At 43.5% G+C, this 13,111-nt stretch overlaps 1 protein-coding gene across 1 annotated transcript in view; it reads right to left on the bottom strand.

The window, feature by feature from the left end:
• antxr2a (ANTXR cell adhesion molecule 2a) overlaps positions 1-12,420 on the bottom strand; it is a 232,900-nt gene extending 220,480 nt beyond the window's left edge. The window contains exons 1-3 of the mRNA XM_067990638.1: positions 11,884-12,420; positions 11,468-11,539; positions 11,174-11,245 (exon numbers count right to left, since the gene is read on the bottom strand). Coding sequence (XP_067846739.1) covers positions 11,174-11,245; positions 11,468-11,539; positions 11,884-12,047 — 308 coding nt within the window. The 5' untranslated portion in view covers positions 12,048-12,420. The remainder of the gene's footprint in view (positions 1-11,173; positions 11,246-11,467; positions 11,540-11,883) is intronic.
• Positions 12,421-13,111: the final 691 nt, after the last annotated feature.

Below are 13,111 nucleotides of genomic sequence, written 5' to 3'. Positions count from 1 at the left end.
ATGAATAACCCTACAAAGAGTTTTATTTTACATTATTGCTCATAGGCTGGCTTAGCTCATTTACACTGGTATGTAGCTGCCAGGTTTCATATGCAAAAAAAAAACCTAGCTCTAAACTCAAAGCAATTCAGCTGCTGTGCATTACTTATAAGGCACTTGTGCTTCTTCAAAGCCTCAACCTATTTCCCAATTATAGTTTAACAATGCTAAAAGGCTCCTTATCAATTGATATGGTATAATCATCCCAACTCATTTTTTAGATTGGAAATCATTTTTAACACTGAGCAATTAGTGACTCTGCAAAGTCAGAAGTCTATCTCATTCTATCTCAGTTAGCATACTCTTAAATCAGATATAGCATGATTATCTGTAGACTAAAGCTCCCTATACTCTGCCAAATAATCTCATCCAAATCTCAGAAAACCTGCCCTTCCTGCACCAGTATGATATTTTTCTTTTCCCACACCAGCAATCCTGAGGCCTTTTGCTGATGCTGTCAATTTACTGTCAAATGTTGCTGAATTAGAAACTTATTTTCTTTTCCTATGGACTCATGCCCACTCGTAATTTACTCGGGAATGGTTGCTCCCGGAAGGAGTGCAATGCACTCCAGAAATAATTGCCTTTACCTAAGTTGGAGCAGGGAGAACAGTCTCACTGGTAGAACTTCCAGTCAGCAGTCCACTTCAAATTTTCAACCTTAAATCAAATGATTCAAATTTTCAGTGCTGCTGGGAGCCAGAGTGACTGGAGGGCCAGTTTCCTAATGGTGCAATATTTACAGCAGCTGCTTTAACGCACAGTGACTCTTGGACAGCATCAGAGAAACACCTTTCACAGAAACCATGAGTTCACATACACTCCGACTGGAATCTGTAGCACAGAAGGCTTTAAGAACTATGAAGTGGTGGGTCTGATCATCAAGAATCAGGCAAATGGCCGGGGGGGGGTTGCTGGAAAGGAGGTGGAGAGAAAGGCAGAGGATCAGGTGGGAGGAGAAAGACAGGAGAAACATCGAAAGTGGGAAATGAATGTGGCTCAGTCCTGTCTCCCCAGTGTTCCATCCAAACTGCTGCTCACAAGTGGATTCAAACTATTCAAACTCATTTCACCTACGAGCTTACAGCCAGCAGAGAACGGACAGTTAAATGGCATCTTGGAAATAATCATGTACATGAATTTATTGTCTTGATTGGTGGGCTTTCCTTATAATATTGAAGGTACTCAAGGTCATACTTTGCCCATCCAAATCAGAAAGTTTTGACAAGGGTTACAAGGTTAAAAAAAGTCGTGATGAACTTTTGAATCATTGAATTTTACAGCATAGAATGAAGCCATTCAGCCCACTGAAACTTAACAGTGACATTTTGAATATAGACTTCAAAATTAGCTTGGCTAAACTTGGAATCTGAAGTAACTATTATAGGGTTAGTAAGCAAAGCCTAGTTAATACAGACATAGCTCAAAAAATTGAGGATTTTTTTCACTGGAACAGAGAAGGTCAAGGGGGATTTGATACAGATTTTCAAAATTTTGAAAGGCTATGATGGGATAAATAGTGAATACTTGTTTCCACTGGTGGACAAATCAATAGCGGGTGATTATTACCAGAAGAATGAAGGGAGAAAATAAAAGATTTCTTTTCCATACAGTGGGTTAGTAAAGCATGGAATTCTTTACCAGCTGGCTGTTGCGGCAGAGACGAATGTCATTTAAAAGGAAATTGGATAAATATTTAAATAAGGATAAAAAAGGATAGTGAAAAGGGAAAAGAAAATGCGACTAGAGGAGACGGGGTAGAAATTGGTTTAAGCACATTTGAGTGCAGAATGGGCATCCGATCAAGTGGACGCAACTAAGGCCCCAAATTCGTCCCCATTATTAATTAAAATAAAATAGGCAGATGGCCAGCACTACTCGTGCTGTTCATTGGCAGCTTGCCTAATTGGGCGGGGAGGCATTGATATCACCTCTTAAAAGGGAGGTGCACTTTGGCTGCAGGCAACTATCGCTCAGGATTGTAGTCAATGGCCAGCGGAGGAGAAACTGCAAGGACCCTCCATTTCTCCGACACTGTGTTGGAGGTGGTCAGCCGGAGGAAGGACATCTTCTATCCACCAGGTGGCAGGAAGTTATCAAGGCAGAGGAGGTCAGTGCCAGAAGTATTCTCCCCCAGGACATGGCTGCAGCGCAGGAAAAAGTTTAATGGCCTCACAAGGATAACTAAGCTAAGCCTCCCAACTCATATCTCTCATTTCTCTCTGCTTAGCCTTGCACTACTTGTTGCCCCAGCACCCAAACCCTTCCCTCCCCCGATTACCAGCATTCTTCCAATCACAACAGCACACATCACATCACTCCACCTCCTCCTGCTGCTACTGCAGCACTCTGCACCTTCTACTCTCCTCACTATTACTTCTTTCAGCTCCTCACACCTTTGGCCATCTTGCACATCCTCAAAACTTCTCACTACTAACACCGACGCACTTCCTTCCTTCTTGCAGTGCAACCTCGCACACAATAACACGGACCAAGCAGCCACAGGAGGAGGGCCACAATCATCCATGTGCTGTGCCCACTTGAAGAGCAGGTCATGGACGTTGTGGCTAAGTGACATGTCAGAAGTGGGTGTCTGGCAAGGATGGAGAATGAGTCCTGCAGGTTTTTAAACCATTTTCCCTTCTCAATTAAATCTCACCTTTATACATTATGCATGATAAATTGCAGCTTTCAGAAGCCACTCATCTGTCTCTGCTTGCCCGTGCCATTAAATGCTTACTCTTGTCCCTTTCTTCCATTTCAGGTCAACACAGCCTTCAGGGAGCAGAAGAAGTAGGACAGCACTGCAGAACACGAAGCATCGCTCAACCTTATACTTGCAGACAGCAGCTCAGAGGCTGGCACCGCATAAAGTTTAGAGGGTAGGCATAGGATGCCCCAGAAAACAGCTCACATCCTAGCCAGAGAATGGCTTTGGCTTACTGGGAGAGGCATCTGCCGTCCTCTCTCAGGACAACTGCATGCCTACTGCCTGCCAGCCTCTTAGCCAATGCCCTTGGTGCCAGTCAGCTATCTGGGCCAGACTGCCCAGTTTTCTTTTGGTATAGCTGTTGGTCTTCATGATCCTAGTGATGTAACAGGAACACCCATGAAGTTGTACAGTTTGAAGGCATTAATATGGTGTGTGTCAGGACTGGATCAAATGCAGGGAGAGAGTGCTGAAGTGGGATGGTTCAGGAGAACCTCTCATTTGCTGTCTTACAGCTCTGACAACTTGCAGTATTGCTGGCGCTTCCTCCTGCATCCTTTGGTTCCTCATCCCCTTCTGCATCTTCCTGCTCCACTTCCTCCAAGGCAACTCACCTTTGTACAGCATTCAGCAAGTGATTATGAATCTTAGAATCTTAACAGCACAGAAGGAGGCCATTCGGTCCATCATGCCTGCTCTTTGAAAGAGCTGTCCAATTTAGTTCAACACCCCAGCTTTTTTCTCCATAACCCTGCAAATTAGTCCTCTTCAAGTACATATCCAGTTGCCTTTTGAAAGTTCCTATAGAATCTGCTTCCACCACTCTTTCAGGTAGTGCGATCCAGATCTTAACAACACCCTGATAAAAAAATTCTTCTAATTTCTCCTCTAGTTCTTTTGCCAATTATTTTAAATCCATGACCTCTGATTACCGACTCACTTGCCAGAGGAAACAGTTTCTCCCTACTTGCTCAATCAAAACCCCTCATCTATTAGGTCTCCTCTTAACCTTCTCTGCTCTAAAAGGAGACCAAACCTAGCTTCTCTAATCTCTCCACATAACTGAACTCCCTCATCCTGGTAAACCTCCTCTGTACCCTCTCCAAGACCTTGACATCCTTCCGAAAGTGTGGTGCCCAGAATTGTACACAATACTCCAGCTGAGGCCTAACCAGTGATTTGTAAAGCAAATGACTTCTTTGTTTTTGTATCCAATGCCTCTATTTACAAAGCCAAGTATCCCATACGCTTTCTTAACCGCCTTATCAACTTGTCATGCTACCTTCTAAGAATTGTGAATATGTACCCCCAGGACCCTCTGCTCTTGTACCCCTCTCAAAATAGTACCATTTATACTGCCTCTCCATGTTGTTCCTCCCAAAGTGTATCATTTCATACTTATCCACATTAAACTGTATCTGCCATTTGTCTGCCCATTTCACCAGCATATATAAGTCCTCTACTATCCTCCTCACTATTTACTACGTTGCCAAGTTTTGTATCATCCACAAACTTCTACTCCCTATACCCAAGTCCAGGTCATTTATATATAACAAGAACTAGCTCTGTGACTAGCTCCAGGCTGTACAGAATAACCCACCCGAGCTGTCCAGATAGTGGAACTGTTGTTCTAGGACACCAATGCTTTACTCAGTCAGAACTCTTGTTGCCGCATGGCTCTCATTATATTGACACTCCCTGTCTGTGCCCGGATTCCTGACTGGAGTCATCAACCTGTTGGTGAGGCGATAGCCTTTGTTTCCTATAGCAGCAAGCCTGCCACCTGATGGTCTGGGTGGAACAGAGTGGGTTTAAGGACTGGCCCAGTATGAAAGCATCTACTACTGCCAGGAACCTGGGCACAGATTTGCATGATTCGCTGCCTGTGGTCACAAACAAGTTGAACATTGACTGAATGTAAGCCCTTCCAGTTGAAAAATATAGCTGGCTCATGATGGGGAGCTTGCTGGGCTACGGCGTGCAGTCTACGGTGCCCCGCATCTGTGGGAATCCGGCAATGCGGACAAATCACAGCGCTCTTTCTTCCTGCTCTTCAGCCTCCATGGGGAAGATAATGAACTGTTGATGCCTCACCAACAGTGCATCAGTAACCTGCCGGACTACTGTGTGCACAGCAAAGTGTCTGATGTCGCTGATGTCACCAGTAACAGTTTGGAAGGAGCCAGAGGCATAAAACCTTAGAGCCACGGTGACATTCACTGCCACAGGGAACGCAGTGCATAGCCTGATGTCAGGCTCCAATTCTAGCTCCAACAAGTAGCATAGGTCAGTGGACCATCTCCCTGGTGAAACACAGCCACCTTACACATTGTTTCTCTGTAAGGTTCAGGTATAACGTCATGTTTCTGAAGACCCACATGCTGTAAAATCTCCTGCTACCGAGCCTCCTTCGCCCTCTTTCTGCAGCCTGCGCAGATCTTTGCTCCCTTCCTTGCTGCTGCTCCTCTGGATTTGGGAGCTTCATTGGTAAACCCAGCTGCATTCCCTCGTTCAGCAATTGAGAATAAGCAAAGTGAAACAGTTCTTGCCCTACATAAACTCATTCCGCAAAAGTATCTCAGACAAACAGTTGCTAAAACAACCATAAATTGGGCCCAAAAGCACCCTAGAAACCAAAGACAACTAAAAGCTTCTTGCTAATGGGTCCTGCTATGATTTGCTGGGCGGATTAAGCCAGTGACGTTTCAGGCATGCAGACACCAATTTAAAAAAGGGCCCTGATTCAGGCATGGACCCTTTTTAACCAGCCAGATCGGGGTAGAAATTGCTATTGCGTTTCGCACGTTTCCTGGGTCAAAAACGACAGCCAGCAGGTTCAGGGGATTAAGAGATATGTGGCGAGTTGTGATTCTCCAGAACTTGCTGGTCGATTTACGCCGCACCACCATTTGCTTCCCACAAACGGCATCTCGCCCTTAGCCTCCTCGGTATTTTTAAGAACTTGCTGGATTTGCACATAAATTGCCCATTAAACTTGCCACAGAAAGTTAAGTCTGGTAATTAACAGCACAAGTATCTTTTTAACAAGGTGATAATTGTCACTGCAGTGACAATCAACCTCTCTGGCCCCAAAATTGAACAATTTAAACTGTACAGTCTCATTCTGGAGTCTCAGGTGCAAGTTGTTCTTGAGATTTTAAAAATGCCATTTAAAATTTTTACTTTTTTTTTCCCCAATCTCTCTCTCTCATAATCCAATCTTTCTTTCCCTCACCTTATTTCTCTTTCTGTGCCTGGTTTGATTCTAATTCACACCCTTCTCAATCCTTCCTCTGTTTTTTTCTCAATCCTTAAATCTCATTGATTAAGGAGATACCCTGTTGGCCCTCCTGTTCACTGAGGTCCCAGATGCCCCATTGCCCTCACCACGCCGTTATCAGGTCGTAGTTCCAGCAAGTTACGCGCAAAAACTTTGAGATGAAGGGTGCAGAAAAAAGTCTAACTAATGGGGAATACTGCGAGATGCCCTGCTCCAATACATTTAAATGAGGCTTGCGTTTGTTGCAAGCAACCGCCAGGGACACCTATCGAGCGCCTGAACCAATACGCAGTCACACGCACTTCCTGCGCTGTTGCGGCGCAGAACATCGTGCTGCTAAATCCGACTCACTATTTTTGACCCGGGAAACGTGCAAAACGCAATAGCAATTTCTACCCAGATAGCTCTGGTTGAAGAGGTCGTACTTGTGGAGACACAATGGGGCAAATGTGCTGTAAATGTAACGACTGTGCTATAAATTTTATGACTATTACTCATAGCTTGATCATTATTTATCTCATATATCCCACAGACCAATCAGTTCACTCAATAACACTCAAGTCACTAGAGTTTTAAAAACTAATTGCTTGAAAATTCCATTTTCCAAAATTTTCACACTGCTGGATAATTTATTGGAAATTTTTATATGCTTTCTTTGGAAAAAAATGTTTTTGTACACCTATGGTGAAGCTTCTTTAAATGACATCTGTTAATGAACGGTTATTTTTCAACATATTGGTAGACATAAAAAAGGTGCACTATTTAACACCTTTTTTATGTCTTTTCACAAGAGTACATGCTGTTACTGTGCACTACATCAATTTTGTAATCACTATACATGTGCCAAAAACTTGCTGACAGTTGGTAAATGAACTATATTATTCTCTTGGCCAACAGAATATAGCCAATTTAATCAAACTGATTATACAATGCTGGAACAGAATCTCAACTGGCACCACTACTGAGATGTTAAAGAAAATCTGTCATAACCGAAAGGACACAATTGCCTTTAGCTAATGGTTATTGTAAGTTACTATGGAAATTTTATGCATGTTAAAGCTCTGTTGATAAAGTTATGAATTCCTGATGTTTATTCTCAACTGGGACAAATTATAAACTGTATTAAACTGTAGGGTTTGTTTTACATTGTAGGCCACAACCCAACAACAATGAGTTGGCTCATGGGAGAACCTTAACTATTTTCTAGCAACGTATTTGTGTTGTACATCAAAATAAACTGAATTGATATGCTTTAGAAGGTTTAGCCAGCTGCAAATAAGCTTTTTTCATTGTACTGTAACTAATAAATTTAAGCGACCCTTAAAAAAAGTTACTTTTAATTTCCAGCACTGTCATAAACTTCATGGCACCATATTGTTCATGACCCTGAACTGTACACACATATAAATCGCATTTTAAAAAAGGGTATCATATATACTATTGAATTTCCAATAATACTAATTATCACAAAGGGAGGTATATCTGTACTATTATTAGTGTTTCTCTGGTCTCCCTTGTTACAGTCCTTCATACTTTTTAACCTGCTAATTAGAGGTAATATAGGAGCAAACATTTTGTACCGAACTCCCTCCTTGTGTAACATTAACTTATAAAGTTCTCATCCAGTGACATAGTAAAGGGGAAACAATAGGGTGATGCCCGCACTCCTCTCATGTCAACAGTGCACATTCATCATGTCACATAGGACCAAGAGTAGACCATTCAGCCCCTCAAGTCTGTTCTGCCATTCAATTAAATCATAACTGATCTGTACCTCAATTCCATGTACCTGCCTTTGTTCCATATCCCTTATACCCTTGCCTAACAAAAATGTATCAATCTCAGTCTTGAAAATTTCAAATCTGCCATAGTTTTGGCCATTCACTTAGTCTGCCTGTCCATTTTTAACTTCCTCCTCCCATCCACACAACATACTGTGCCTCCTAACTTAGTGTCATTTGCAAACTTAGTTATACAACACCTTATTCATTTATCCAAGTCATTATTATGTGGTGAAAAGCTGAGACCCCAGTACAGATCCCTAGGGAATACCATTTGTTACATCCCAATAATCAAAGAATGATTCCTTTATCCCGACACTCTGTCTCCTACCTCCCAACCAATTACCAACCCATGTCACAAGGTTACTTCCAATTTCATGCGCTCTTATTTTTGCTGATAATCTCTTGTGCAGAACCTTATCAAATGCCCTCTGGAACATAGACAACATCTAGAGACAGTTCCCTATCTACTGTGCTAGTGAGCTGAAAAAAATTCAACTAGATTAGTCAGACAAGGCCTGCCCTTCTGAAATCCATGCTGACTCTCTGATCAACTGATACCAGTCACATAATGGAGAGATATGTACAAAATGTCTGGTACTAGGCTGCCTCTGACCAAAAGTTAAACATGGTAGCAAGGGGCATCTGGAAGCTGTCTGTAGCATTTAAAGATTATAGTGCAATTCAGTAATCCACTTCCTTTAAAGGAAATAAAAAGTCCAAATATATTACCTATCCTCTCTCCACCCCAAACCATAATGGAAAATCTCTCAATAAATTGCATTTTAGTAGATCACTTCACATAAGATATACTGGATTGAAGAAAAGTCATTATCTTTTAGAAAATGTCTGGAATAGTATTTGTGACTCATAGGTGCATACTGCAGCAACAACAACATGGATTTATATAGCTCCTTTAATGTCGGCAAACATCCCAAGCTGCTTCACAAACGCAAAATCAGACAAATATTGACACCAAGCCAAAGAAGGGGTGACTAAAAGCTTGGCTGAAGAGATAGGTTTTAAGGATGGTTTAAAAGGAGGAGAGAGGTAAAAGTGCAGAGATTTAGGGTGGTAATTCCAGAGATTAAAGCCTAGAGGGCTGAAGGCAAGGCTGCCAATGGCAAGGGGGTGGGGGGGGGGGGGTGGATGCAGAAGAGGCCTGGGCTGGAGGAATGCAGATTTCTCTGAGGGTTGTAGGGCTGGAGGAGATTACAAAGATAGTGAGCAGTGAGAACATGAACAGATTTGAACATGAGGAGGAGAGTTTTAAATTGGAGGCATTGGGGAACCGAGAGCCAACGTTGGTCAGTGAGCACAGGGGTGATGAGTGGGCAGGACTTAGCACGGGTTAAGATACAAGCAGAAGAGTTTTGGGTGAACTCAAGTCTATGGAGAGTGGAGGATGGGTGGCCCACCAGGACAGCATTGGAATAGTCGAATCAGGAGGGGACAAAGGCATGGATGAGGGTTTCAGCTACAGATGAGCTGAGGCAGGGACGGAGACGGACGATGTTATGGAAGTGGAAGAAGGCAGTCTTGGTGATGGAGATGATATGGGGTCAGAAGCTCATCTCGAGGTCAAATTGGACGCAGAGCTTTCAAACATTCGACTTGAACTTGAGACAGTGGCCAAGGAGGGGAAGGGAAATGGAATTGGAGCTTGTGACAATGGCTTCAGTTTTCACAATGGGCATAGAGATTAGCCGGCGTAAACTGGGTGCTGGGATCGATCACTCCCATCAGAATCATTAGGCTCGAGGCCCACCCAATATTGGGCCTCATTTACATCAGACCAGTGAGCTGCAGACACCTGCTGGGTGTCCTCAGGCAGCTTGCTAATGAAGACACTTCAATTTTGGACTGCTGCGTGCTGACAGCGACCCCCGTGTAGGTCTGGGTGGGGACAGGAGGTGACCAGGGCAGTGGGGGGAGTACTGGGGAGAGGGGGGTAGTACTGGGGAGATGAGCAGCAATCACTGGAGGAAATTGCTGCTCATCCAGGACTGGATGTTGGATACACGGGCTAACAGCAGAGACAGTGGAAGAGTCGAGAGAACTAGTGGAGAGGTAGAGCTGGGTGTCGTCATGTGAATCCGGACAACATGGCCTAGAAATTCAATAATGCTGCACCCATTTTAGACGGGTGCCAAAGCGCCCAATATAGCTGGTGGCGTGCACGTGCAAATTCTGAGACAGATGTGCCGCCCGCCATATTAGTACAGGCATTAGAGAAGGCATTCAGGGCCCATGCACGAAACAGGCGTTATAATCTTTACATGTGCAAATAATGGGCCTAATGCCTGTTTGACGCCTCCTTTTCTAAACTGGGTTTGCCCGGAACGCAGAGGAAAGTGAGGTCTATGTGTGGCCTAACCAACGGTCCTTATAGGGATCGCTGCAGACTGCAAGCAAAAAGGTAAGTTTTTAAAAAATACTTACCTACATGTGGAACCAGGAGGTGCAGGAGTGCTCCTCTTAGCTCCACATTAAAACCACAGGCTGCTGCCAGCCACCGCTTATCCTCCTTCTGGCCGCTCCCCCTGGTACTCCCCCCTCTCCCCCAGTTGCTTCCTACCCCCCTCTCCCCAGTACTCCCCCCACTGCCCCGGTCACCTCCTGTCCCCACCCAGACCTACACGGGGGTCGCTATCAGCACGCAGCAGTCCAAAATTGAAGTGTCTTCATTAGCAAGCTGCCTGAGGACACCCAGCAGGTGTCTGCAGCTCACTGGTCTGATGTAAATGAGGCCCAATATTGGATGGGCCTCGAGCCTAATGATTCTGATGGGAGTGATCGATCCCAGCACCCAGTTTACGCCGGCTAATCTCTATGCCCATGTCTTCAGATGATGTCACCGAGGGGCAGCATGTAGATGAGGAAAAGGGTGACAAGAATAGCTCCTTGGGGGCCTTTAGAGGTAACAGTACACGGATGGGAAGAAAAGCCGTTTCCTGAGATGCTCTTGCTATGTTTACATGGCCAAGAGTGGAACCAAGCGAGGGGAGGAGAGGGCAGTCGACAATGTGAAAGGCTGCAGAGCAGACAAGAAGATCGAGGAGGATTAGTGCACCATGGCCATAGTTACAGTGGATATCAATTGTGACTTTGATTAGTGCTGTTTCAATGCTGTGGTGGGCAGAAGCCCAACTGGAGAGATATGGAGTTGAGGAAAGGATAGGCACAGATTTAGGAGGCAGCAACATGTTCAAGAACTTGAGAGGAAAGGGACATTGGAGATGGGTAGTAGTTTGCAAGGATGAAGGATTAAGATTGGGTATTTTAAAGGGGGAGGTTGATGACAGCTGTTTTGTATGTACATTTTCCCTTAGAACAAATAAAAACAAGGTAATGGGCACAGACCTGTCACCAGTTATTGACATCTTCACATCAGCACGGGATGAAAACACAATGAAAGACAATCTCATTTGAGGACTGCAAGATAAAAACACACACGGCATGAAAACATCTTCTCACATCATTGCTGTACAACACAAATTAGTTTTCCTCTGAGCCACTTTCTTTCCTTCAAACTTTAGTCTTTATTTGGATAATGAAAGATTACTCAGTTAGCATTACCCCTTACTTCCCCCATGCGGTGATGAAATGAGCCAAAAATAACTTTTCTAACTGCACCAACGTTGTTGAATAGATTACCTGACGAATCGCTGGACTAGTGCTTCCACAAAACCATAGATTTCACCCCAGTTGTTCGAAACACTCCCAGATCTGTAAAGTAATAGACTTTCAGTTCGATCAATCAAATAAAAATGTGCTGAGCTCTGCTCCTATCCTGCACTCTTTAACGGTATTAGTTAATGAGTAGAAAACATCCAGTTACAACCAAAAGTTTACTTAAACAGTCAACATTTTCCAGACACTGAATAAATATGGCGGTTAATTTCATGAAACGTCCCCTTTTCGCCAACATTAATTATATTTGATCAATCAATACCCATAATTCATTTCAACGCTAATAACATTTTAAGTCTTAACTTACTTTGACTCTGACAGCCACAGATTAAAAACAAAATCAAGTCGCGACCGCTCACCAAGCCTGCACTAACTCTTACCTGTCAAGTACAAAGTAAAGATCAAATGCTCCATGACATGATTTCTCTTCACTTTGCACAGCTCCTGGTCCGTTCAAGGTCAGAAACACTGATACAAAGACCATGAAACTCCGGAGCCCGGGGCAGATGCTGCTACAAACAGCAACAGTCCGCCACCGCTTCATTGTCGTTTCATTAAACAAAGTGTAGAGCACCAGAGCGCAGAGCCGGCAACACCAAATACAAAGCTTCTGCAAACATTAAAATAGTCACCATCGGACTTATTTTTAAAAAGTTATACGACCCCCTACATCCAGATGGGAAAAACAACACGAGTTCCGTAAACTGTACGTTGCAACAGGGCAAAAGGTCGCTTGTCCAGTTCAAGCGTTAACTTCGCAAAAGAAGACGGCGTTTCGGCAGGGAAGGAACTGCACAAACATGCCTCTTACACCCAGCCTGTAGCATTCGTTTCCACAAAACATAAGTAAGCGGATCAAACCGAACTTGGATTAAGTTCATGCTGTTTGGTGGGGGTGGGGAAAACTGCAACTGGGTGTGTCTGAAATGCTAGTCAGTAGGCCAGCTGATGCACTTAGTTTGGTAATAAGAGGATATTGCTGCATAACTACAGATAGAGGGATCTTTGTAGAAAGAAAAAAAGAGCCGACTCCCCCTTTTTATCGCAGTGCTGTTAATTGGCAGTAATAAAAAAAAGAATAGATTAAAAAAAGGGATCTTTGCAAACGGTAGTGTGATATCATTTCCTGTGTTCGGAATACTATTAACACAGTATTAATCATCACATTTGTTCTGTGTGGTAATTTTCTGTGCTCTTGCCATAGTAAGAAAGTTATGGCAAAACTGAGAAGACGCGAAAGAGTGAATTTCTACATCAAGATGTACAGAAGTGTCTTGTAATCTTATTTTCAGTTTTACACTTAAATCACTTCGACTCTTTTTTTGTTGCCGGAACTGATAGGGTGCACTTAAATGAGTCACTTTGTCCATGCTGATCGTACGTATCCAAATTATAAAATTATTCTAACATTACGTAATGACCTAGATGGGAGGGAACTTAACATCGAATGGTGTTGGTATGAGATTTTCAGTCGGTAGACCCCACACAGTCTGTTAAAAGTGGCAAACTGAGTCCATCATATGGATCACAGAGGAGAGACATCCTTTATTCCCTGTCACTATTGCTAATTAGCATTGAAAGAACTGAATGAGTCATACTTCCCAGTAA

This window comes from Heptranchias perlo, chromosome 1 (assembly GCF_035084215.1).
Source record: "Heptranchias perlo isolate sHepPer1 chromosome 1, sHepPer1.hap1, whole genome shotgun sequence".
In the NCBI taxonomy this organism is placed as follows: Eukaryota; Metazoa; Chordata; class Chondrichthyes; order Hexanchiformes; family Hexanchidae; genus Heptranchias; species Heptranchias perlo.
The sequence above is the reverse complement of the archived record's forward strand: the minus strand, read 5'-3'. Positions and strand labels throughout refer to the sequence as shown.